Here is a 25,582-nt window from a genome sequence, read left to right as displayed (position 1 = left end):
TATTACCTATATTCATTCAATAGTATTTGAGCGCTATGTGCAGAGCACATACCTATACGTACACACATACATATATTACCTCATTAAACACACACTTGGTTTTTATGAAGGGTTTTCCTCCCAAATATGTTTCACAAAAAAAATTCTTAATCCCCATATCATCTCCACTGGAATTTTAGTACTAAATATGGGGAAAACAGACACTTAATAAAATAGCTAGCCCACACTTGTATAATGCCTTTTGCCTTCTCAACTAGGGTTTAATAATAATAATGTTGGTATTTAAGTGCTTACTATGTGCTGAGCACTGTTCTAAGCACTGGGGTAGATACAGGGTAATCAGGTTGTCCCATGTGAGGCTCACAGTCTTAATCCCCATGAGGAGGCACCGAGAAATCAAGTGACTTGCCCAAAGTCACACAGCTGACAGATGGCGGAGCCGGGATTAGAACCTCTGACTCCTAAGACAGTGCTCTTTCCACTGAGCCATGCTGCTTCTCTAATCTACAGGGTTGACTTTCAAACAAGCTTTTGGTATAAGTATATATTAGCTGAGGTGTAGGTTCTTCTCATTTTCTCCATTTCGAACTCCGCCCCCAGGTTACTGAGTGAGAAAAACTTAAGATGCTTCTTCAGAACTAACTTTTCTCTGAGGAATATCCACAGAGGATTTCAGAGGTTTGAAAATGGCATTCTCAAGTGTAGTTTATGTGACTGGACGAGGGGCACTCTGCCCCACTTGGACAATGACTTCAATGTCTGCAGCACTTGAGGTTTCCACAGTGCTTTCTCCTTAGTTAACTCATTTTACCTTCATGACATCCCTCTGAGGTAAGTGGAAGTAGGCACTGTCAGTCCCATTTTACAGATGAGGAAACTGGGACACAGATGAGGTGACTTTCAGCTCGAGGAGAGAGTTGAAAGTCCTGCCCCCCACGTGATACATGACGCAACTTTTCCAAGATGGCAGCCACGCATGCACACGGCTGACTTTGGGTTAATGGCCCTGTGACTAATCATGCCTCCACCCCGGTCATGCTGCATGCGCATGCTTGATACTCCTCTGCCTTCCTCCTCTTCCTCTTCAGAGCTGCTGGTGCCAGATGGGCTGGATCTGAAGTCCAAGTCAAAGCTGGACTCAGAGTGTGCTGCTGGGGTGGGGGGCACAGCAGAGTCCAGGCTGGGGGAGCAGGTGAATAGGTGGTAGAAGGCTGCAGCAGCAGTGCGGGAAAATGTCCTGGACTGCTGCCGCCATCATCAAGACATGGTGGTGGGCCTTGAGTCGGTCTGGGGGCAAAATAGGGACCAGGCAGGGGGTAGTCCATGTGAGAGAAGGTTGTGGCAGTGGCAGTTGGACGGACGGAGGTCCTGGGGCTGGCGAGGGGCACAAGGAAGCCCCAGCGACGGCAAAGGGAGACCCAGAGCCGGTGCAGGGGCAGAAGGATCTGGAGCTGTTGCGAGGGGTGGGGGCATGCAGAAGCCCCTGGCTAGAACCGCTCCAGATGGTCATTGGCCAACAGAGTCCAGGGAGGTGGGAGGAGAGGGGGCTGAAAGAAGGAAATCGGCGATCCCGCAGCTCCCATCGCTTAGATAAATAAACAGACAGGCTTTTTCGGAAGCATTTTTTTTAAAGTTTTATTTCAGAGGACAGTGTTGGGGCAGAAGTGTTACAGAGGTGGAGTTGGGGGGAAAGGAGAGGGAGGATCACTGGGAAAATGAAGCCTAAAACCGTTGCCACGCGTGAGCAACATCAGAGAGGGTGGGGAAACTCTGCCTGTGTGGGGCAGCCATCTTTAAAAAGATCTGATTCGGGCACCATCTTGTAAATGCCTCAAGTATCGGCCTCTTGGGAGGGGCAGGAGGCACGCAGCCATGGCGGCCACGTGCCACCTCAAAGAACTGCTTACCTCGCTTACACATACGTTGGTCTCATATCGTGTGGGTTAGGTCATTTCAAAGAGAGGCTATTTAGTAACGTGAGACAGTCCACACTGACAAGGCACGTAATCCCAAGGACAGCCACAGAAAGAGAGCTGGTGTCCAGGGGATGGTCTCCACGTTCACTCACTCATTCATTCCATCGTATTTATCGAGCGCTTCCTGTGCGCAGAGCACTGTACTAACCACTTGGGAGAGTACGATATAACACCTAATTTATACTGTGTCAGTGCCACTGTCTAGGAGAGAGTCAGATTCAGGCACCTAGTGAGTACTAAATAAACAATATCTGATGACGATGGAGGAGGAAGAGAAGGAAAAGGAGGAGGTGAATGAGGATCATCACTGGGCTTCCCTATTAAAGCAGTCAATTACAGTGCGCCCAGTGAACCAAACATGCGCTTGTCATGCTACATACCCATCTTTGACGCTTGTTTATCTAGTCCAAAGGGATCCCTTTTTGAGGTTAAGGGCCGGGAAGAAGAAATGGGGCTTACCCTAACACCTCATTTTGAGAGGAAGGCAGGATCAAATCATTCAGGGCAGAGTTGGAGATAGATGAAGAGAATCAGGTTGAAAAATCAGTGACTGTACAGTCTAACGAAACTGGACCCTTTCTGAGGAGGAAAGCGGCAGGGAGTTTATGGTACTGGCTAAGTGAAATAACTCGTGGTTTGAAACAATCTGATAGGCAAAAACAGAATACTTACAGTTCTAGGTTCAAATGTATACAGAGCTCTGAAGACCTTGACCTGGCCTAAAAGAGAAAAAAAAACAACCCCAATAAATGACCTAAGAAAGATCCATAGTGTTGAGAAAACATATCCTCCTCTTTCCTTTTACGGCTCTCTCCAACCATCAACGCTCACAGGCTTAAGCTAGCCTCTGTGGAAACAAGTTCTAATAGAATTTGATCGGTTTGAAACAAGTCCTGTTTGCACACTGTAGATGAACACCTGAAAAGATCATGATACCTCTGCAACTACTCGGTACACTATAGTTTCCCCAACCACCTTTGCTGGACACTGAAGAGAAATCTAAATACACTAAGAGAGCTGGTTGAGGAACATTAACGGAAGATGCCAATGTGATTTGTCCATCATGTCTCGATACTCTCACAGGAGTGACTTTTAAAAAGCATTTGCACAAATCTTTTAAAAGAGTGAGAGAAAGGAGGGGAAAAGGGAAAGGGAAGAACAAGAAAGGGGAAGAAACGGTTTGGATGTTAATAAACCAGCATTGCCAAGGAATCTCATTCCAAGACAGTTTGTGCACAGTTACGAGGAAAAAGTGAGCAAAGAGGGCCCCTATATAGGAGTTATGCTATTCGTAAAACAATGTCTCACTCAGTGCCTGCACTCAAAGAACACAGGAACATTTTAACATAGAGAAAAGGGTGGCTTTGTTAAGATTTTAAAAGATGGGCTTGAGAAGGACGTTGGAAAAAAGGTCTCGCATATTTAACTGGGACTCTAGTTTGCAGGGGCAATCCCCATAAACACTACTTGCAACCCCGAGAAGTTACTGGAAAAGAGTTCTGCTCAGAAACGTCTGCCTATCACTCAGTGCGTTCCACTTTTTTACATGTAGTGATGTTTAGATGTTCCGGTACTGCCAATCCTGTCACAGAGCACATTTGCTCTTGGTTCACATTATCCACCTAATTATCCTGGCAGTTAAGGCAGCTAGAGCTGAAATAATAATTATGGTATTTGTTCATTCATTCGATCATACTTACTGAGAGCTTACTATGGGCCGAGCACTGTTCTAAGCAGTAGGGTAGATACAGGTAATCAGGTTGTCCCAAATGGGACTCACAGTCTTAATCCCCATTTTACAGATGAGCTGAGGCACCGAGAAGTTAAGTAACTTGCCCAAGGTCAACTAGTGGACAAGTGGCAGGGCCAGGATTAGAACCCACGTCCTCTGACTCCCAAGCCCGTGCTTTTTCCACTAAGCCAAGCTGCTTCTGCTGCATGGTGAGGAAGTCCAGTAATCTCAACAAAAGGAGAGAAATAAGCAGGAGGAACACATGAAGTTTATATTAAAAAGCCAAACAGGGCAAATTGTTGCTTCTCTCTGCCCTGCCAAAGGACTTTACGATCACTTGCATGAGTGCAGGAGAATTCTGGTTGACAAGAGGCTGTTGGTGACTGGAAATTCTGACCAAGCAAGAGGGAGTCAACCAGGCTGTACCGTAACTGGAGTTGCCTCCTGCATAAAAGCTACCATTATAATTTTCTCCATAATCATTTTCAAGAATTTCTGACATTCTTCCAATAATCCATACTGCTCTATTGTTTTTTTTTTTTTAGAAGACAAGACATTTCTACAGAGTCATCCTTTGTGCTATTATGTAGAACTAGTTCTAAAGTTTCTGTCAAATGATGTGGAGGGTGGCCATGGGAGAGGGCGGTTTGGGGGGGCAGGGGAAGAGGAGGAGGCGGGCAGCAGCTCTAGGAGGATCAGAGGAAGAAAGCTCGCTTAAAGGAGCTTCGGGAGAGAAGAGGCTGAAGGGGAAATGACACATGGAGCGCTGGGTAGCCCAGCTCTACCATTTTCTCCCCATCCCTCCCTGCCACGTGGGGAAAAAAGATCCTGTTGTGGAGGGTTGGAGAGAGGCTTGGCTGACTTCTTGCTTCTCTGATAATAACTGTAAGCACTTACTATGGTGCCAAACACTCTCTTAAGCGCCTGGGGTAGATACGGGACAGTCAAGTCAGAAACAGTCACTGTCCCACATGGGGCTCTGTCTTTCTCTTACCCCACACCCGACTTTTTCCTCTCTCCTTAGGCCCCCTCACTCTTGATGATTATGATATCTGCTAAGAGTTCACTAGGTGTCAAACACTGTTCTAAGCGCTGGGTTGGACACCGCCCCTTTCTCTCCCAAGGTGCCTAGCTAAGAGGGAGTGAGAACAGCTACTGAATCCCCATTTTTACAGGCTAGGAAACGGACATAGAGAAGTGAAGCAACTTACCCTAGGTCACAAAGCAGGCAAATGGAAAAGCCAGGATTGGAACCCAGGTCCTCTGACTTCCAGGCTGGTGCTCCTTCCACTAGGCCTTGCTGCTTCTCCTTTACTTTTCTACCCACTGTTTGCTGCCCCACGGCTTCCCCTCCCCCGGCCCCATGCCACCTTATATAAAATGCTTAACCTTTCCTATTTTCCAAAATGAAGAGGGAATAATACAGAGCAAATGACAAAAACCAGGTCCAAGCTAATGAATTTAAATGGGAAGGCTGAAAAAAGAGAAATCGTTCATAGTTTAACCATGTCAAAATAATATAATAATATGTCACCCACTGATTTGAAATCTTCTTTGGCCAACTTGCCAAAGCAGCTTCAACTACCCATATATCTTCCGGAAAAACAGTTGAATGGAACCCAGATTTTCAAACAAGTTTCTGGGTTGCACTAGGGACATCTTTCTAGTGCAGTAAGATGAGAAAGCAAGTATAGAAATCAATTAAGGCAGATACCCTCTTTGACTTGAGCCTTATTTAGAATCAATCAAGGATTTGAAAGTGGATAAATTTAAGGTGGAATGGAAATGATCATGAGATAATTGTAGTCAAGAGCTTCATGAAAGGGAGCAGACTTCAGAGGGATTAAAAAAATGACCTTTAGGAAATCCAATTTTACCAAAGTAAAGCCATTTGTAGGAAAAAACCAACAGGAAAAGAGGCAAAGGAGACCAAGCAAACTGGCTGACTTTCAAAAAGACAATCATCTGCAAACACAAGTATAAATTTGAACAATTCATAAAGGACAGGAAGGGTAACAGATACTAAAATTACTGAAGTTCAGAATGCTACAGAAACCAGAAAATGAAACTGGAAAACTGTAGATTATTAAAGAGGAAGTAAAGAAACATTACCATTGTATAAGGGCAAGATTAGAAAAGCCATGAGTCATAAACTACAGCAGAGCTCCTGGGGGAGGGAAGGCGGGGCAGGGATCATGTGTACCAACCTTATTGTACTGGACTCTCCCAAGCACTTAGATCAGGGCTCTGCATACATACGATAAGCGTTCAATAAACAGCACTGATTGACTGACATCTGTCAATCCTGTAGGGCAAGAGGAGAACCAAAAAAAATGTTCCCCTCTTCCTCTCCCCTCCTCCTGTCCAGCAAACAGGAAGAGAAAGCTGATAATTGATAACTGCAGAAGTGCCCCCCTTCCATCTAGTTCTTTTTTTCCCCACTTTTGTTTTACAAAAAAGCTCAATTATGAAATTAAGTAGAAGACATCCCAACTACAAAGGAATGTTGTTGGCAAGCCAAAGGTGGAGTAGGGAAATTAACGGTCAATCAATTGTGTTTATCGAGCATTTACTGTGTGCAGAGCAACATACTTAAGCACATGCTTTGTCTTATGCCATCAAGCCGTCTCCAACCCACAGCGACGCCATGGACACATCTCTCCCCGAATGCCCCACCTCCATCTGCAATTGTTCTGGTAGTATATCCTTAGAATTTTCTTTGTAAAAATATGGAAGTGGTTTACCACTACCTCCTTCCATGCAGTAAACTTGAGTCTCCGCCCTCGATTCTCTCCCATGCCTCTGCTGCCCAGCACAGAGGAGTTTTGACTTGTAGCAGATTGCCATCCTTTCACTAGCCACTGCCCGAGCTAGGAATGGAATGGATATGCCCCTGTTTGACTCTCCCTCCAGTAGTAGCTGAAGCAGCGTGGCTCAGTGGAAAGAGCACGGGCTTTGGAGTCAGGGCTCATGAGTTCGAATCCCAGCTCTGCCACTTGTCGGCTGTGTGACTGTGGGCAAGTCACTTAACTTCTCCGTGCCTCAGTTCCCTCATCTGTAAAATGGGGATTAAGACTGTGAGCCCCACGTGGGACAACCTGATTCCCCTATGTCTATCCCAGCGCTTAGAACAGTGCTCGGCACATAGTAAGCGCTTAACAAATACCAACATTATTATTATTATTATTAGTCAAGACTGGTAGAGTATGAAACTCTCCAGGTGCGACCCTGACAGGGGTACTAAGCACTTGGGAAGAATACAGTATAATAGAGTTGGCAGAGACATTACCCGCCCACCAGGAGCTTACAGTCCAGAGGGGGAGACGGACACTACCGTAAATAAATAACAGATACGTACAGACGTGCTGTGGGGCCGAGTGTGGGGTGAATATCAAGGGCTTAAAGGGTAACGATAATGATGATGGTATTTGTTAAATGCTTACTATGTGCCAAGCACTGTTCTAAGTGCTGGGTACAGAGCCAAGTGTACATATAACAAAGAAGGGAGCGGGATTAGAGGAAAAGTGGGTCTAATCAGGGAAGGCCTCTTGGAGGACATGTGATTTTAAGAAAGTTTTAAAGGTGGGGAGAATGATGGGTTGTCAAATATAGAGGGGGAGGAGTTCCAGGTCAGAGGGTGGATGTGGGCAAGGGGTCGGTGGTAAGACAGACAAGATCAAGTTACAAGGAGTAGGTTGGTGTTAGAGGAGAGGACTGGGTTTTAGTAGGACATCAAGTTCCATGACAGGGAGGTGCATTTTTTGTTAGAGCACATTTTCCAGGCAAAATCCTCTGAGATGATATATCAGGCAGGGCTTTAAAATATCTTCAGGAAAATCTCTCTCAGTTTGAATTACTCGATTGCCTGATCTGATGAGCAAGAGGAGGAGCCAGGGACGGGGAGGCAGAACTTCCCTGTGAAGCTGGGGGAGGAAGGAACTCGGGATGATCATGTGATTTCCACCCAAACCGAAGCATGTGTGGGTGAACCTGGAGCTGATCCCTGTGGCAGGGGAATCCCAGTCTAGGCCACCACAGCCGGGGGTCTCCCGACTGGTCCTGTTGCTCCTGCTGCCCTCAGAGCTGTGAAAGTGGGGGGTAAAAGGGGGGTGGAGCGGGGGAGCTGCCATTACTGCTGCCCTAAATAAAAAAATTCCTTGGAGCTGGGAACCCCCCTTCTAGACTGTGAGCCTGTTGGGTAGACATTGTCTCTATTTGTTGCCGCATTGTACTTTCCAAGTGCTTAGTACACTGCTCTGCACACAGTAAGTGCTCAGTAAATGCAACTGAATGAATGAATGGATATGACTGGTATTTGTCAAGCGCTTACCATGTGCCAAGCACTGTTCTAAGCACTGGGGTAGATACGAGGTAATCAGTTGGTTCCACGTGGGGCTCACAGTCTTAATCCCCATTTTACAGATGAGGTAACTGAGGCACAGAGAAGGGGCTTGCCCAAGGTCAGACCGCAGACAAGGGGCAGAGCCGGGATTAGAACTCATGTCCTCTGACTCCCAAGCCCGTGCTCTTTCCACTAAGCCACACTGGGGGAGGTGGCGGTGGGCATTCTTTTTATTTAAAAATAAATCAAAAATTAATGCCCTGGCACTGGTCAGGTCAGCTTCTAACCCTCTGAGGCCCTAACCTTAACCTACCCCCCGCCACCAGAAGAATATTGATTTTGATTTTTCAGAAACATTCTCTTGGTCTCTAATAAAGTTTTAATAAAGTTTCAGATCCCATCAGCAGGAAAGGCCCGGGTCCAAACCCCTCTGGTAGTAGGGGTAATGGAGCTGGGGAAGGGAAGCAAATAAAACGATGTAGCTCATGTTGGCAGTTACCAATCAAATGAGGCGGTTCAAAACTCTGTCTTAAATTAATAATAATGTAATAATAATGTTGGTATTTGTTAAGCGCTTACCATGTGCAGAGCACTGTTCTAAGCAGTGGGGTAGATACAGGGTAATCAGATTGTCCCATATGAGGCTCACAGTCTTAATCCCCATTTTACAGATGAGGTAACTGAGGCCCAGAAAAGTTAAGTGACTTGCCCACAGTCACACAGCTGACAAGTGGCAGAGCCGGGATTCGAACCCATGACCTCTGACTCCCAAGCCCGTGCTCTTTCCACTGAGCCACGCTGCTTCCACGCTGCTTAATCTCTTCAACTGAGTGAGGGAAGATTGGAAAGGGGTGAGGGAAGATCGGAAAAGATCTCAGGCAGTCACCATTCCTGTTGTTCACCTGGAAATCAGCGATATAAGGTAGGATGGGGTGAGGTGATTGAGTGCTTCAAAAATGATGGTAAGGACTTTCTGTTTGATGGAGAGGTGGGCAATATTGGAAGAATGCGTAAAAAAAAATGAGAGCATTTAAATGAGCGGGGCCTGCTGACGCATATCCTAAGATGCGTACGAAAGGGCAGGTATTGAAAAGCCACAAGCCACGACTGGTGAAAACTCACAGAAAAGAGAAGTCCCAGAGGATTGGAATAGGGTAACTGTGGCCATCTTTAAAAATAGAATGACCCTAGGATTTCAGGTCAGATCAACACTGATCCTTGGGAGATTATACATATCAAACGATCAAAGGATTGTAAGACTACAGAAACCATCTATAGTTTTGGGGGTTGTTTTTTAATCGTAGAGGGAGAAATTCATTTCCTGCTACATAAGAACACAATTTGCTCAGACCAACGGTACATCCAGCTCAACATTCTCTCTCCAACAGGGGCAACTGGATGCTGCAGGAACTATGTGATGTGATGGTTGCCCTCCTTGACAGCAATCCTTAATGATTAGAGATGGATTATTTAACATTACTAATTTTTCCCCTCTATATTCCTAACTTTCCCTCTAGTCAATCATTACAAACTGCTTATATTTGAATTTATCCAAACCCTTGCTGAACCTGTAGATATTTTCACCCTGCATAATTTCTCGTGGTCCCAGATTCCACGTGCTTACCACCTCCTGTTGCGAAGAACAGTATCCTGTTGGTTTTTAACCTACCATCTTTCAACTTCAATGGGTGACTTCACATCCTGGTGTCATGGGATTTGGAGAACAACAATTTGGTCTTTCCCCATCCCTCTCCCTTCATGATTGTGCAGATTTCAATCACGCCCCCACTTAGTCTTTGATTTTCTAGTATGACGAGTACACTTGGTTCGCCTATACGCAAAGGTTATATTCCAAACCAACTCTGCATTAAGGAAAATTCACATTTCAATATGGCCACCTTCCCCAGCATCATGCACACAACATTGCGCTGTGCTCTATTCAGATTGACGCTCACTCTCAGAAGAACGTTTCTTGATTCCCCAAAAGCGTTCTATCCAAAACAGGTGGTGAAAACACGTGCTATGGAAGAACTGAGTATACCAATCCCTCCGTTCCCTCGATCATCTTAGCTGCTCTTGTTCTTATATTCCCTGAAGAAGATAAGGTAATCTAAACTCCATGCAACATTCCGAGTGCAGACATACCATAGCTTTTGCTCTGATGATGAACAATTAGGGTATTTGTTCAGTGCTTACTAGGTGTCAAGCACCGTACTATACGCTGGGGTAAATACAAGATAATCAGTTTAGACACAGTCCCTGTCCCATGTGGGGCTCACAGTCTAAGTGGGAGGTAAAACATTAAATCTTCATTGTACAGGTAAGGAAACTGAGCAATAGGGCTGAGAAGTAGCAGGGGAACTGCTTCAGGGTGAAGAAATACAAGGTAAATGCCCAGATCAGGGGAAATAATCCAGATTACTACTACGTGATGATGATGATGGGCTCTGGGTTTTCGGTCATGAATCAGGAAAAGAGATTTTGGAGTCATTGTTGATTATTCTGTCAAATTTATCATTTTGATCTGTGGCCGCTGCACAATGAAGAGTCAAATAAATGTTTGGGGCTTGTCAGGAAGGGGACAGAAACCACAGCAGCATGGAGGAAGCACTAAGGCCTAGTGGAAAGAGTGGGGGCCTGAGATTTGTGTTCTAATCCCAGTTTTGCCACTTGTCTGCTGTATGACCTTGGACAAGTCACTTTCCTCATCTGCAAAATGGGGATTAAATACCCATCCTCCCGCTCCATTAGACTGTGAGCAACAAGTGGGACAGGACACATGTCCAACCTGATTATCTTGTGCCTACCCCAGCGATAAGTACACTGCTTGGCTCATTGTATGCGCTTACCACATACCACAATTATTATTATGAGGGAAGTGACCTTTGCCGTGGTCTTCCAGAGATCAGGTCTGGGGCTGGGCCTACTCAAGGAAAAAATTACTGATGACCTAGATGGAAGACTGGCAAGTCTAATTGCTAAATTCACAAATACTAAATTGTAAAGGGTTGCTGTCACTTTACAAGTCAGGAATCAAATTCAAAGTGACTGTAATCAATTAGAAAAACAGTCCTACAAAAAAGGGATAAAATTCAACAGGGCCAAGAGTAGAGTAGTCCACCTGGGGAAAAGTATACGAGAACTGCAGAGCAAGGAAAAACTTGCTAGCCACAAGAACAGCAGAAAAAGATCTGAGGGTCATAGCCACAGTCTGAATAGAAGTCATGAAAGCAGTGTCATATTTTTTTTTAAAAAAAGGCCAACGTGGTACTGGAACATATTAATAGGAATATGACATGCAAAAGCCAAGAAGTAATACTTCCCCTACACTCTATACTGTTAGACTCTTATTAGAGTATTGCTTGGTCACTGCAGTTCAAAGAAGATGGAGAAACTGGCAAAGTTCCAGAAAAGAGCCACAAAAATAATAACCAGAGGGATAGAAAATAGATCCTCTGAAAAAAGCTTAGAGGAATTGAAATGATTTAGCTAGGAGGAGGCGGACCAAAGGATGCCTTAATGGTCTTCAAGTGTACAAAAGAGGCTGCTGCCAAGCTCTCTGCCCTGCCGAAGATTAAATGGCCTGAAAGCTGGAGAAAGGTCAGTTGGATATAAAGAAGAACTTCACGATTATCAGGGCACTAAATCCATAGGCTCCCGGGGAGGTCGTTGAGCCTCTATCCCTTAAAATCACAGAGAAATGAGCAGATAATCATCAGTCCTGAATGATGAAGTCATTCACCACTCTGGAGGCAAAAGACTGTTCCAAATCGCTCTGTGGAGTCCATATGATAGGACTTTCTGCATTACATTATATTCCATCTCTCTCTGGCAGATGCTCTACAGTCCTACAAGTTCACAGGTTGATGAAAAGGAAAGGAGGGAACTTTGTTTATGGGCAGGGAACGTGACTGCTAATTCTGTTATATTCTCCCAAATGCTTAGAACAGTGCTCTGCACATAGAAAGCACTCAAATAAATACTACTGATTGATTCTTTATCTATAGTGCTTTTCCTTGAGGCACCTTAGTTATCTGGATTGGTTATTAAGAGGAATCTCCTTCCTTGTAGATCTTTTAAGAAATCACTACTAACAATAATAACATATTGGTTAAGTGCTTATTACATGCCAAGCACCACACTAAACGCTGAGGTGAATAGAAGACCATCAGCTCAGACAGAGTCCCTGTCCCACACAGGGCTCAAGGAGGAGGGAGAACAGGTACTGACTCCACAATGTACAAATGAGGAAACTGAGGCAGAGACATGTTAAGTGATTCATCCAAGGTAACACAGCAGGCAAATGATGGAGCCGGGTTTAGAACCCAGGTCCCCAAACTCCCAGGCCTGTACACTTTCCTCTAGGCCATGCTGCTTCTCTACAATACAATAGATAATACCCATAAACTTGGCATTACCCTTGACTCAGCCCTCTCACTCAACCCACACAGTCAACCTGTCACCAAATCAATCAATTCAAGCACAAAATGCATACAGAGTTTCATTTAAATCCTTTTCCTTGGGCTACTTCATAACTCAATCTCTATGAACATGTGCATTTCTTCTCTAAAAGATGCCATTTGGGATTGAAATTTTTTCCTCACAGAGAATAGACTTGGAAGAATAACGAGCCGCCTTCTACAAGGCCTAGGCAAGTTCATACCTGATCCCATTCTACAATCTCTTCTATGGAAAGGAAGCTTACTCCCTGGTCACCATAGAGAACTGATGTGCTGGATATCTTTGGGTATTAAAACTCCATAAATGACTAATGTAGTTCCTCTCCTTAGATCTCAGAGTTCAGCAAGTGAGAAACTATTCCAACAACAGACAGGATTAAGTGTGAAAGCACTGTTTAAAATTGCAGCCTGTGTCGATTCTCTACCTATGCTGGAGCTGACAAATGTTAAAAAAAAAAAAAAGCAGCAGCAAACTACTCTGGGGGGTGGGCACGATCTGATAAATGCAAATTTGACACAATAGGATTCCCTCTACTGATAATCCCACTTAACCCCTCTGCCTCATAGAATATTGTGAGGATTAATTCAATTTGGAGAGATGCACAGCTCCCTTCAAATTCCGAGTAACCTTTCAATGAACACAGCACCGGGCTTTTCAGTAGATATATTTAAATGATCATATTAAACAAACACGATGAACAGGATGTTTTCTGCTCAGCAACAACACTTTGGGACCCAGCCAACTAATGACCCTCCAGAATCAAGGCCATCCTTTCTGTTTCTTAAGTTAAAGGAAACAGCTGTACTATGCAGGGCCAAGATGACTCCCTATGGGCTTTGATGGATTACTGCTCCCACAGAATGCCACTATTAGATGGGAGCAGATTTCTAATAATTTCATTCCAAATATGCACAAATTACTAGGCAATTATGATTAGAAGATGAAATCCACAGAAAGGAACTTTTTGTACGAGGCCGGTGATGGGCAAAGGTGTCAGCAGCCCTGCACGTGCTTGTTTTCATAATCTAACATAAATGAAATAAAAGCCAATGAGAATTGTGTTTAAAAGGAAACAAACACCTTCTGACAATCCAACATTACCATCACTTTCCATCTTTCCATTCCCCCCTTCAGTAACTTTAGACTTCTTTAATTGCTGCAGCACTAACGGAGAGCTGTTTTCAAATAAGTGGCTTGTGTTTTCTTGACAAGAAGTTACTGTTTGCTAACAGTAAGTCTTTTCTAACCCATCTTTCCCTTCTCTGTGTCTATGCTTTTCGGTACCATCCTGCTATTCTTTAATATTAGTAAGCTCAGTTGCACTGAGTTATCTTACCTTATACCATTTTCATCATCTCACACACCCCATCTCTCTCCCCACGGCATAAAGGTAGACTCCCAGTTAGTGATCAAAACTGCAGTGGAGAAGTTTAATGGGACAGAAAGGACAATGGCAAACATGGAAAGATTCCCTCACCAAGGCAAGTTAGAGGCCGAGTAACATTTTCTGAAGTGGATTTGGAAGGATGAAGGTGCGGAGGAACTCAGAGTCCTTCAACACCCCCATCAACTCTGGAAACACAACATCGCTTCCCTGATAGGAGGACCCTCCGGCCAGGGCAGCAGTGGGAGACAGGACAAGCAACTCAACGTATTTTTAACTCGAAGGTTTGGTTAACCGAGAAAGCAGCTAAGAACTTCCCCTTGCTGCCCTCAGGGCGCGAGGAAATTCCTCTACAGTCAACCTCAGAGTTCGACTTGCCTCAGTGATAAGTTGACATGCCCAGATTCTGACCCTGGACATTAGGGAAGTTGTTGGTTACAACGTTTCATCTGATTATTTCTTTATTTCCACGGTGCCATCGCTAAGCGACCTAAACCACGGCTTGAAATGGAACCATCTCTTACAAGGGAGGTCCCAGAAACAGATCCAGGAAGGTATCATTTTTGTCTTGGGTCATGCAGTATCTCAGAACATATTTCGGCATTATCTACCAGTATCTTCTTAACAATCATAGCACAGAGACTGACACCAGGAAGAATGAGGATATCATCAAAGACGGTAAATGTTAGAGCCCGCCCCCATATTATCTTAGCCTAGGCCGATCAATCAGTGGCATTTATTGACCACACACTGTACTGTGTGATTGGGAGAGCATGACACAAGGCAGTCAGGAAAATAAGCAGGCAAAAATCAGGTATTAGACTTAAATTTACTATATTCTGGCATTCTCTCTCCATCTTTGGGTTTTCACGGGTATCCACCTGAGGGACGATGGAGGGTGTTCACTGTAGGCGGACGAGACAAGGAATGGGAGAAGAACGGGAGAAGGTGTGACCAGCTAGGGGGTGGTGAGAGCCGGTGGGGCCAATGCAGATACTGTTTGTGGGTTGAAGTAAACTGAAAAACATCAGGCCTGAAAAAGTAACCCAGAGTAGTCATGGTCCAGAGGAGTAAGAAATGACTCTGACATATATGTAGGAGAAGTTAATGTCAGCTATTGCTGAGAGAAGAATGTTTTGCAGGGCCAAAGGCTGTTTTTAACCCATCTCCAAGGATGCATGGAGAATAATGACCCTTTGGCAAGCAGTCGGAGTTTAACTACCAGGAAATGCTGAGGAAGCACTTTAGCTGTTATTACTCAACACGACCTCCCGGCAAAGTGACTTTGCTGAAGCTGTGCTGTAACTCAGGCTGGGCCAACCTGTTTAGGCTGGGAAGGCGGCACCCAACCAGGAGCGGAAATCGGGGCCACTCCTCGCCTGACTCATCCTGGGAAGGGAGTGGAGGAAAGGGGAGGAGGAGGAGGAAGACGACAAACAGAGTAGGAGGTGAAGAACGAAGAGGAGACAGGTGCTAGAGGAGGGGAGAATGAAGCCGAGAAAAGAGGAGAAGGGGAAGAAGTGCCAAATAACCCAAATGAAAAGAGGACTGAGAAAGGCGGCAACTTGAAGTCTCCGGCTTAAAGCAGGGTCGCGTCGGGCCGTAAGCGGTCCCATTATCATCAGCTCCTGGATTTGAGAGCAAAACCCTGCTCTCTGATTCAGGGGGATGAGAGAAGGGGACTGCTTTCAAAGCTACGCTAAAATAAAAGTCTCCTCCTCTCCTCCTCCACCTCAGCGAGGGATCACAGGGATACCTGGGTCCCATTCCTTACCCTCTCTATCATTCTCTTGGGGAGCTCATCCATTCCTCGAGCTTCACCTAAATCTCTCTGCAGGCAACTCATATCTCTCTCTCTAGTCCTGCTATCCAATCCCACATCTTCTGTTGCCTCCAGGCTATCTCCACTTGAATGGCCTGCCAGCACCTCAAACTCAACATGTCCAAAACAAAACTTTTCATCTTCTCCCAACTTTACCATCTCAATGACTCCTGTGACTCAAGCCTGATTCCTCGCTGTCATTCCGCTCTCATGTCCAATCAACTGCTAAGACCCCTGCCTAATTTTCCTCAACAATACCCCACGGTTCCACCCTTTCCTCTTCGCCCTTTCGACCAAGCATTCATCATGCCACGACTGGACTATTTACCCTCCCCTATGGGCTTAGTACGGTGCTCAGCACATGGTGAGCACTCAAATACCATTGATTGATTGGTCTTCCTGCCTCTGGCCTCTCCCCACTTCAGTCCAAACTCCACACTGCTACCTGAATCATCTTCCCAAAACGTGTCTCAACATATGTCTCTCCTGGCCTCAAAACCCTCCAATGACTGCCCTTTTCCCAAGCAAAAACTCTTTTCCATTGCCTTCAAGGCTTTCCGCCAGGTCCGTCCATTACACCAGCATTATCAATGATACTTCTTGAGTACTTACTGTGTGCAGAACACTGTAACAATAATGTTGGTATTTGTTAAGCACTTACTATGTGCAGAGCACTGTTCTAAGCGCTGGGGTAGATACAAGGTCATCAGGTTGTCCCACGTGAGGCTCACGGTCTTCATCCCCATTTTGCAGATGCGGTAACTGAGGCATAGAGAAGTTAAGTGACTTGTCCACAGTCACACAGCTGACAAGTGGCAGAGCCAGAATTCGAACCCATGACCTCTGACTCCCAAGCCTGGGCTCTTTCCACTGAGCCACGTACTGAGTGCTTGGGAGAGTACAATAGACTCTTCACCTTACTTATTGTCTCTTCTCACCTCCTACTCCCCTGCTCTCACACTTCATTCCTCTCTTGGTTGTGCCCTGCTCTAATAATAATTGCAGTATTAATAATGATAATAATAATAATGGGGTTTAAGTGCTTACTATGCTCCAAGCACTGTTCTAAGCGCTGGGGTAGATACCAGGTAATCAGGTTGTCCCACATGGGGCTCACAGTCTTAATCCCCACTTTACAGATGATGGAACTGAGGCACAGAGAAGTGAAGTGACTTGCTCAAAGTCACACAGCTGACAAGTGGCGGAGCCGGCATTAGAACCCACGTTCTCTGACTCCCAAACCTGGGCTCTTTCCACTAAACCACGCTGCTCCTTATCCTGTGCTTGCTAAGCACTGTTGCAACTTAACAGTACTCTGCACATAGTAGGTGCTCAATAAATACCATTGATCAATCAATCACTGATAAGAGCAGAGCAGAGCACTGATAAAGAGCTTACAGTCTAACAGAGGCCTTTGCACCAGGCCTTTGGGCCTGTGGTTGGAGCACAGTGATTTAAATAATTACACGAATGCAAAAATACAATGCTTCTTATAGTGACTGTGGTTCAAGGAGTCAATTGGGTTGATTAATTCACTTTAGTATTGGAGGGGGCAAGGGGACAATCACCTTATCTGGAAACAACGCTATAAATGGGAGTAATACTTTCCCCACAAGAGAAACAAAGTAAAGTTAAAGTAAATAAATTTGGAGGAATTAATGAAGCACTTCAAAGATCACTGGCTGTGTTAACACTGACTCCTGGAAGAAATGATTTCTGTTCAATCTTTTTCACTGCCATACACTCAGCAATAATAATAATGATAGTAATCATTATTATTATTTTTGTACTCAAGTACTTAGTCACCAAGCACTATTCTAAGCGCTGAGGTAGATATAAGTCAATCGGGTTGGACACAGTCCCTGTACCACATGGGGCACACACTCTTAATCAATCCCCATTTTACAAATATGGTAACTGAGGCCCAGAGACGTGGCTTGCCCGAGGTCACACTGCAGATACGTGGCGGAGCCAGGACTAGAACCCAGGTCCTTCTGACTCCCAGGTTCGTGCTCTGTCCGCTAAGTCGCACTCCTCCTCTAGAAATTCCTCACAGGAGTAGACTTTACCAGGAATAAGAGCTCCTGCCTGAGGCTGCCAAATCATTCAATCATTTTTATAGAGGGCTTTCTGTGTACACAGCACTGTACTAAGCGCTTGGGAAAGTACAACAATATAACAGACACATTCCCTGCCCACAACCAGCTTACAGTCTAGTGGGTCACCAGCAGTCAGAACAATCTACTCCTTGTGGGCATTAAAAACCTTAGAGTTCAAGGAAAGTATGCACCCTTTTCCCCCAGGCTTGAATCCCCCAGGTTGGTCTCTCTCCCCCTCAACAAGATGTGTCACTGTCCAGTCTATGACTTAATCAATGGTATTTATTGAGCACTTACTGCCTGCAAAGCACTGCACTGTTTGGGACAGCACAATACAACAGAGCTGGCAGACACGTTCCCTACCTGCTTAAACTATGTAGATTCAAATTTCTCCCTTACCCCCTCAAGTTCTACACAAGTTCTTCCACTAATGTAGCTCTCCAGATTTTGATCACTTTCCACTATTTACTTAATTCTCTATGCCTATTAAGGTCCCATTGATTTCTTAGTAATTCAGACCTCACTTGTTGGGTAAAGGTAGCTGAAAAGACATGGCCAGAGAGAATTTGGCCAAATTTCTCGCAGGTACTGACTCAATGTTCCTTCTGTCACAATGGCTGCTTCCTGGGTATTTTAAAGTCCTGTCTCTCCCCACTCCATACTTCACTCCTCTGACCAGATCATCTTCCTACAAAAACGTTCAGGACATGTCACTCCGCTCCTCAAAAATCTCCAGTGGTTTCCTATCCACCTCTGTATCGAACAAAAACTCCTCACCATTGGCTATAAAGCACTCCATCACTTTGCCCCCTCCTACCTCACCTCGCTGTCTCCTACAACCCAACCCACATACTTCGCTCCTCTGGTGCAAACCTTCTCACCTTGCCTATCTCACTGCCAACCCCTGGCCCACGTCCTGCCTCTGGCCTGGAATGCCCTCTCTCCTCAAATCTGCCAATTACTCTACCTCTCTTCAAAGCCTTATTGAAGGCACATCTCCTCCAAGAGGCCTTCCCTGACTAAGCCCCACTTTTCCTCATCCCCCACTCCCTTCTGCATCACCCAGACTTGCTCTTGCTCTTCCCTCCCAACCCAGCCCCACAGCACTTATGTATATATGTATAATTTTATTTATTTGTACTGTGTCTGCCTCCCTGCCCCCCTTGACTGTGAGCTCGTTGTGAACTGGGAATGTCACCGTTTATTGTTGTATTGTACTTTCCCCAGCACTTAGTATGGTGCTCTGCATACGGTAAGTGCTGAATAGGATCGAAAGAATTAAAATTATATTTAACTATCCCTACCCATTATGCATGAATAATTATGTCACCATGGCACCTGGGTATTTTGGTGGCATTTTTAAAGAAAATTCCTCATTACTTGTATCGAAAACATCAGTGTCCAGAATCCTTGAAAAGACGGACTTAAATCTGGTTGAAAAATATGTCCATGGAGACACTGACAAACCCAGATACAGAGAATTAATAGGAAATCTCTTTTAATGATATGCAAAAAAAAATCCTTAGTTTACTTGATCCTTACATAAACAAGGGGTTTGTTGGGCTTTTTTTGGGGGTAGGGGTGGGGGTGAGGGGGTTGGGGTTTTTTTGAAGCCACGTACTACACTTAAAGTTTGACTCTTTGGATATAAATATGAATGAGACATCCTTTTTTACAAGAGGAAAAAAATAGACCAGGGCTGTGTAAAATATTTATGATATTTTGCTTTCATCAACAAAGTCAATATGCTATTTGGTGGGATCAGCAGAGTCAGTCATCAATAGAGTATCGGACTTCCAACTAAAATTAAATATCAAGCCTGCATATCAAGCCACATTCTTTCTTGACATCAAATGGCTAGATAAAATTGCTTTTTGAAAAGTTTTAGGTTACGGTATCTTCCCTAGGGAACAAAGCCTTTTCCTGCTCTGACTGTGATGTTCCAAGCCAATTCTATGGTGAGAACAGTGTGGCCTTTGGAAATCAAGGGCCCAGGGCAAGACAGAGGGAAATAAGCTGTAGCAAATATATTACGAAGGAAATGAGACAAGGAAGAAAGGAGGGACAAAAGAAAGGAAGGAGGGCGGGAGAAAAAAAGGAGGAAGGAAGAGAGGAAAGACGGCCGTTGCTGTTTCTGTTCTCCCCACTTATTTTGACCACAGCCTTCTACCTAGGCTGTCTCAAAGTTAAGAGGGGGGCTGCTGCTGGCCCTCCACGGTGCCCAAAGACCACAATGCCCTGCACACTGGGACCCTCCCATGCTGTATGTGTGGAGCTGAGGGCACGCGTCCCTACACGGCCTGTGGTAAGCTAGACCTGAGTCTGAATTGATGACAGTAGGTTAGTAGAGCGGGGGAAGAGCAGAGCATTTGTTGAAAATCCTACAACCTCAGAGTGATGGAGCATCCACTGACGTTTGAAGGTGGGAAATTCAAAACAAAACACTTTTTTTGGGGGGGTATATGTTAAGCGCTTACTGTGTTTCAAGCATTGTATTAAGCGCTGGGGTAGATATAAGATAATCTGATTCGATGCAGTCCATGTTCCACTTGGGGCTCGTAGTATTAATCCCCATTTTACAGATGAGGGGACTGAGGCACAGAGAAGTAACTTGCCCAAGGTCACACAGCAGACAAGTGGTGGAGCTGGAATTGGAACCCAGGTCCTTCTGACTCCTAGGCCAGGGCTCTATCCACTTGGCCATGCTGCTTCCCTTCTTCACATCACGGGTGGTACATGAGAGGCTTGAAAGTTGTGCAGGCAGAAGTTAGTAGTTTGGATAGATTCACGGATGAGTGGTCCACAATGGGTTACTAGTGGGACAGTGAAGGATGTTGGCGAGGACATTCCCAATAATTAAGCTGGACATCACAGAGGGCAACCATCACAGGGTTACACCAAGCAACCTGTTGTCGGGCAGCATAGCCTAGTGGAAAGAGCACAGGCCTGGGAGCCAGAAGGACCTGGGTTCTACTCCCGGTTCTGCTTGCTGCGTGACCTCGGGCAAGTCATGTGATTTCTCTCTGCCTCAGTTTCCTCAACTGTAACGTGGGGATTAAACCTGTTCTCCCTCCTACTTATTCGTGAATCCCGTGCGAGACAGGGACTGTACCTGACCGAATCAACCGGCACCTACCCCAGCGCTTAGAACGACGTTCGACACATAGTAAAATACCACCAAAAGAAAAAAAAAAAAGCCCCTCTAGTTCTGCTTCAGGGAAATTCCCGCTTCTGACCGTTGTTTTTTTTTATTCATTCTCCCCCTCCCAGTCCCACAGCACTTATGTCCATATCTGTAATTGCTTTTTTTATATTAATATCGGTCTCCCCCTCTAGACTATAAGCTCACTGTGGGCAGGGAATCTGTTTATTGTTATATTGTACCCTCTCAAGTGTTTTGTACCATCCTCCGCACACGGTAAGTGCTCAATAAATATGACTCACTGACTGCCAAAATGATGCCGGGTTCATTCATTCAATCATATTTGTGTACTTACCATGTGCAAAGCACTGTACTAAGCGCTTGGGAGAGTACAGTATATCAGACTGACACATTCCCTGCCCACAACAAGCTCACAGTCTAGAGGACCAGCTCACAGTTGGACAGGCCACTGCTCTGAGCCAGGAATGGCACAGTGAATGGTCTTTATAGGTAGGCAAAAAACTCACCTCTCCCCAGGAAACCTCAGATTGCCCCTGCCTGCCCCAGTAACTCCAATCACTCCATTAATCCCTCAACACTGGTATACATTGGTGCCACCACATTTAGCGACCTGGCATCCAAAAGGAATCGTGGGGAAATTCCGAAAAGGTTTTAACAGTTCTGAGCAGCTGTCTGCTGCTGACAGGACCAAGTTGCAAGCTCTCAGAATGGGATTGGCATGCATTCTTCACCTCCTGACCCTTCCTCTGCACTGACACCCTCTCAGCCTTTAGGGGAGACAAACTAGAGGCTTTTCCCCCAAGGGGTGAAGGGAATGGCAATATAAGACACGGAAGGCCACAGCAGAGTGTTTCAGTATGGAAGAGTTTAAGAATCATTGGTATAGTAGTATATAAATTCAGGTAGAACATACACCTATCTGCTTCTGCCTTGGCTATCTATTTTCACATTTATCTGTTGTTTTGAGTTTCCGTCCCATTTAAATCATCCTCATCTCCACTATCGGCAATTACAACGAAGAATTGAGAGAGAATTCATAATTCATGCTATGAGAAGTAGCACAGCCTAGTGGAAAGAGCACGGGCCTGTGAGTCAGAAGGACCTGGGTTCTAGTCCGGCTCCGCCACTTGTCTGTTGAGGGATCTGGGCAAGTCACTTTGCTGTGCCTCTTCTCTCATCTGCAAAATGGGGATTAAGGCTGTGAGCCCCTCGTGGGACAGGGACTGTGTCCAACCTGATCTTAATCTACCCAAGCGCTTAGCACAGTACGTGGCACACAGCGAGCACTTAAATACCATAAAAAAATTCAAAGGCAAGGTCCTTGTCCTTGAGGAACTTAAAATATAAAATAGGGAGAGGCAATTCACAAGGAAAGCTTCAATTCACCAAGACAAACTGGGAGAAAGCTACAAGGATGATAGTATAAAAACAACTGCCTTTCTTCAGGCAAGGCCTCTCAGGGCCAGATTGCACCTCCTCCCCATTTTGTGGTTCAGAGTTTTTCCATCTGATCTGAGACAAGAGGAGAAGGCAACTTGTGCCTTTCACCGACGGTTATGGGGGTAAGATTTCTGTCTCTTGCGGTGGTGAGCTGGAAGGCAGGCAGGCAGACTAACAGGCCTTCAAAGAGTCTAAGAGCTTTGGTGGGAGGGAGCTCACCAGGCTACTTGGTCCTGGGCTTCTGTCTACTCCCCACAGGCATAGGAATCTCTCATAGGGTGGGCAAGGCCTGACCATCGGCTCTCCCCGGATGCTGTGAGCTCTGGTGGGGAGGGAACTCATCAGATCCCCTGCTTTCTTCACCCTCTCTACCTCCTACAACACCTAATAGGTCCTGGTGGCTGCCTCGAACTGACTTCTAAGACCCACACAACTGAAGACAATGTAACCCTGAGGGCTTAGGTTGGGAAGAGCAATCAGCAGTCTTATTTTTAAAAAAAAGCTGCTGGGCTGACCACAGAACTAAAGGAATCGATACAGCCTTCCTCAGCACATCACACTTTCATTCTCCCCTGTGAACTGAGCACCCCCACCGATGCCCCGCTGACTGTGGAAGCTTTTTTGTCTTGCACCTCTTCTGCTCACCCCCTCCCCCCGTGCCATTTTCTTATGGTATATGATAATGATGACATTTGTTAAGCGCTATGTGCCAAGCACTGGGATAGATACAAGGTAATCAGGTTGTCCCACGTGGGGCTCACAGTCTTAATCCCCATTTTACAGATGAGGTAATTGAGGCACAGAGAAATTAAGTGACTTGCCCAAAGTCACAAAGTTGATAAGTGGCAGAGCCGGGATTAGAATCCACGACCTCTGGCTCCCAAGCCCGGGTTCTTTCCACTATGCCACAGTGCTTCTCTTAACAACGGTATTTGTGCCAAGCACTGTTCTAAGCACTGGGGGAGAGGGGATACGAGGTAATCGGTTGTCCCACAGGGGGCTCACAGACTTAATCCCCATTTTACAGATGAGGGAACTGAGGCCCAGAGAAGTGAAGTGACTTGCTCAAAGTCACACAGCCGATAAGTGGCGGAGTCAGAATTAGAACCCAGGTCCCGTGGCTCCCAAGCCCGGGCTCTTGCCACTAAGTCACGATGCTTAAGCGCTGTGTCAAGTTCATTAGGTCAGAAACAATCCCTGACCCGCATGGGGCTCACCATCCAAGTAGGAGGGAGGACAGGTATTCACTCCCATTTTCCTGTTGCGGAAACTGAGGCGCAGAGAAGTTAAGTGACTCGCCCAAGGTCACACAGTAAGCAGTCGGCAGGGCGGGGATTAGAATTTAGATCTAGGCCCCGCCGCTTCGCCTTTCGGGCGAGCATGGCTCTGACACCAAGAGTAAGAGGGGAAAGGTAAATCCTACCACCAAGGAGGGCGTGTGCTGGAGTTGGTTTTCCGGTAGAGGTGGTGGTTGGGACTGGGCCATCCACACTCTGTCCCCCAGTCCTCCTGTGCCCGGCAGTGGGCGTCACCAGACGGCTGGTGGGGAGAAGAGTTTAGCTGCAGTCTGAGGGCCCGGAATAGAAAACCTCCTAGCCCTCGACGGCAAGAGATCCCCCTGGGCCCGCCCCCGTCAGTATGATCCTCAGATCGGTTTAGCGGGGCGGCGGGAGGTGACAGAGTCTTTTCCACTTTACCGTGAAAACCAAGGGAAAACCAAAAGACAGAGAAAGGTTTGCGGTCTCTGCAACCAACAAGAGACGGCTGCTCAAAATTCAAAATGATGCAGTGCTTATATTTTCGGTCTCTTTCTCCGTTAGTTCGCATCCCAACTCCGGGGTAATTCGGCTTCTTTTTTAAGATCTTGCCGGTCAGAAAGGCCCGGTTTGCTCTCTCTCTCTCTCACACACACACACACACACACGCACACAAGTTTTGGGGGCCGAAATACTCTTGCAAACGAAGAGAGGCTCGAGCTGGCCGGAAAGCCGTCGGTTGGGGAATCTCTCTCCAACCAAAAGGACTCCGCCCGGCCAGCCTCACGCTCCAGATTTATCCTTCAACGCAAGTTCGCCAAGGTGGATCTGTTGCGCATATTCAAACTGGAAGTTTCGAACAGTAAGAGACCACGGCAAATCAACTGCAACTGTTTCCGTCGGCCCTGCGCGTCCGGAGAAACTGCGGACGGTTCCCTCACCCCACCCCAGCGACCAGCCACTTCCCACTTCTCCTGGCCGGTCACGGCTGCACTTTGACAGGGTGACACAACGACAGACACCAAAAAAAAAAAAAAAGGGGGAAGTGGCTAAAAAGTCGTTCCGAAGAGGGAGTGGGGCGGGGGGGAAGGATCCAACCCAGCCCGCCCTGATCCGAATAGCTCTGCTTGGAGATCGCCAGCCGCGGATCTCCGAAAAGTTGCACGGCGAAACCCCCTCGGGTCCCCCCCACCCCCACCCCGCGACCCCCAAACGTACACCTCGTTCATTCATTCGATCAATCGTATTTATTGAGTGCTTACTTACTATGTGCGGAGCACTGTGCTAAGCTCTTGGAATGGACAATTCGGCAACAGAGAAACAGTCCCTGCGCAATGACGGGCTAACCCACTTAGCAAACCCCTCGCATTTCTCGCACCTAAGACAAAGCCGACTACGCCCGTCCTAAATGGATCGATGCGGACGCCAAGGTGATCCGGTCCGGAGGAGCCCGGACGCGAGCAGTAGCCCGAGCGGGGAAGGGAGAAGGGGGGGACGGAGCCCCCTCCCTTACCTGGTTTGACTGGTTTCGGCGGCGGCTTGGACATCTCCCTTCCCCGGGTGCGCACGCCGAAGGATCGAGAGAGAGGCAAAACCGCTCAGCGCGCTCCAAACTTTCTCCCTGGCTTTTTTTTTTCTCCCCCCCTCTTCTGCTGCCGCTCTTTCAGGGCCAGGGGTAGCCCGCGCCTCCTCGAAAGCCAAAGACTTAAGGGCGGTTTCTCCGAGGGGGCACTAATGGTCCCGCAGAGGGGAGCCGTCGAGAGGAGTGCGCTCAATGAGGAAGTGCAGACGACATCAGCAACAGCTAATTGGCTACAGCGGCGGCGGCGAGGAACGCACCCCTCAGGGATGCGGAAGCGGCAGCGCGAGCCCCGGCCCCGTGCGCGAGCCCCGGCCCCGTGCGCGAG

The 25,582-nt window shown here is 46.4% G+C and overlaps 1 protein-coding gene across 1 annotated transcript in view; it reads right to left on the bottom strand.

Moving 5' to 3' along the window:
• The window catches only part of OSTF1 (osteoclast stimulating factor 1), a 47,100-nt gene extending 21,575 nt beyond the window's left edge, over window positions 1-25,525 (bottom strand). The window contains exons 1-2 of the mRNA XM_029055604.2: window positions 25,189-25,525; window positions 2,649-2,695 (exon numbers count right to left, since the gene is read on the bottom strand). Of these exons, the coding sequence (XP_028911437.1) occupies window positions 2,649-2,695; window positions 25,189-25,222 (81 nt within the window). The 5' untranslated portion in view covers window positions 25,223-25,525. The remainder of the gene's footprint in view (window positions 1-2,648; window positions 2,696-25,188) is intronic.
• Window positions 25,526-25,582: the final 57 nt, after the last annotated feature.

The sequence above is a fragment of the Ornithorhynchus anatinus genome, chromosome X5 (genome assembly GCF_004115215.2).
Source record: "Ornithorhynchus anatinus isolate Pmale09 chromosome X5, mOrnAna1.pri.v4, whole genome shotgun sequence".
Classification (NCBI taxonomy): domain Eukaryota; kingdom Metazoa; phylum Chordata; class Mammalia; order Monotremata; family Ornithorhynchidae; genus Ornithorhynchus; species Ornithorhynchus anatinus.
The sequence above is the reverse complement of the archived record's forward strand: the minus strand, read 5'-3'. Positions and strand labels throughout refer to the sequence as shown.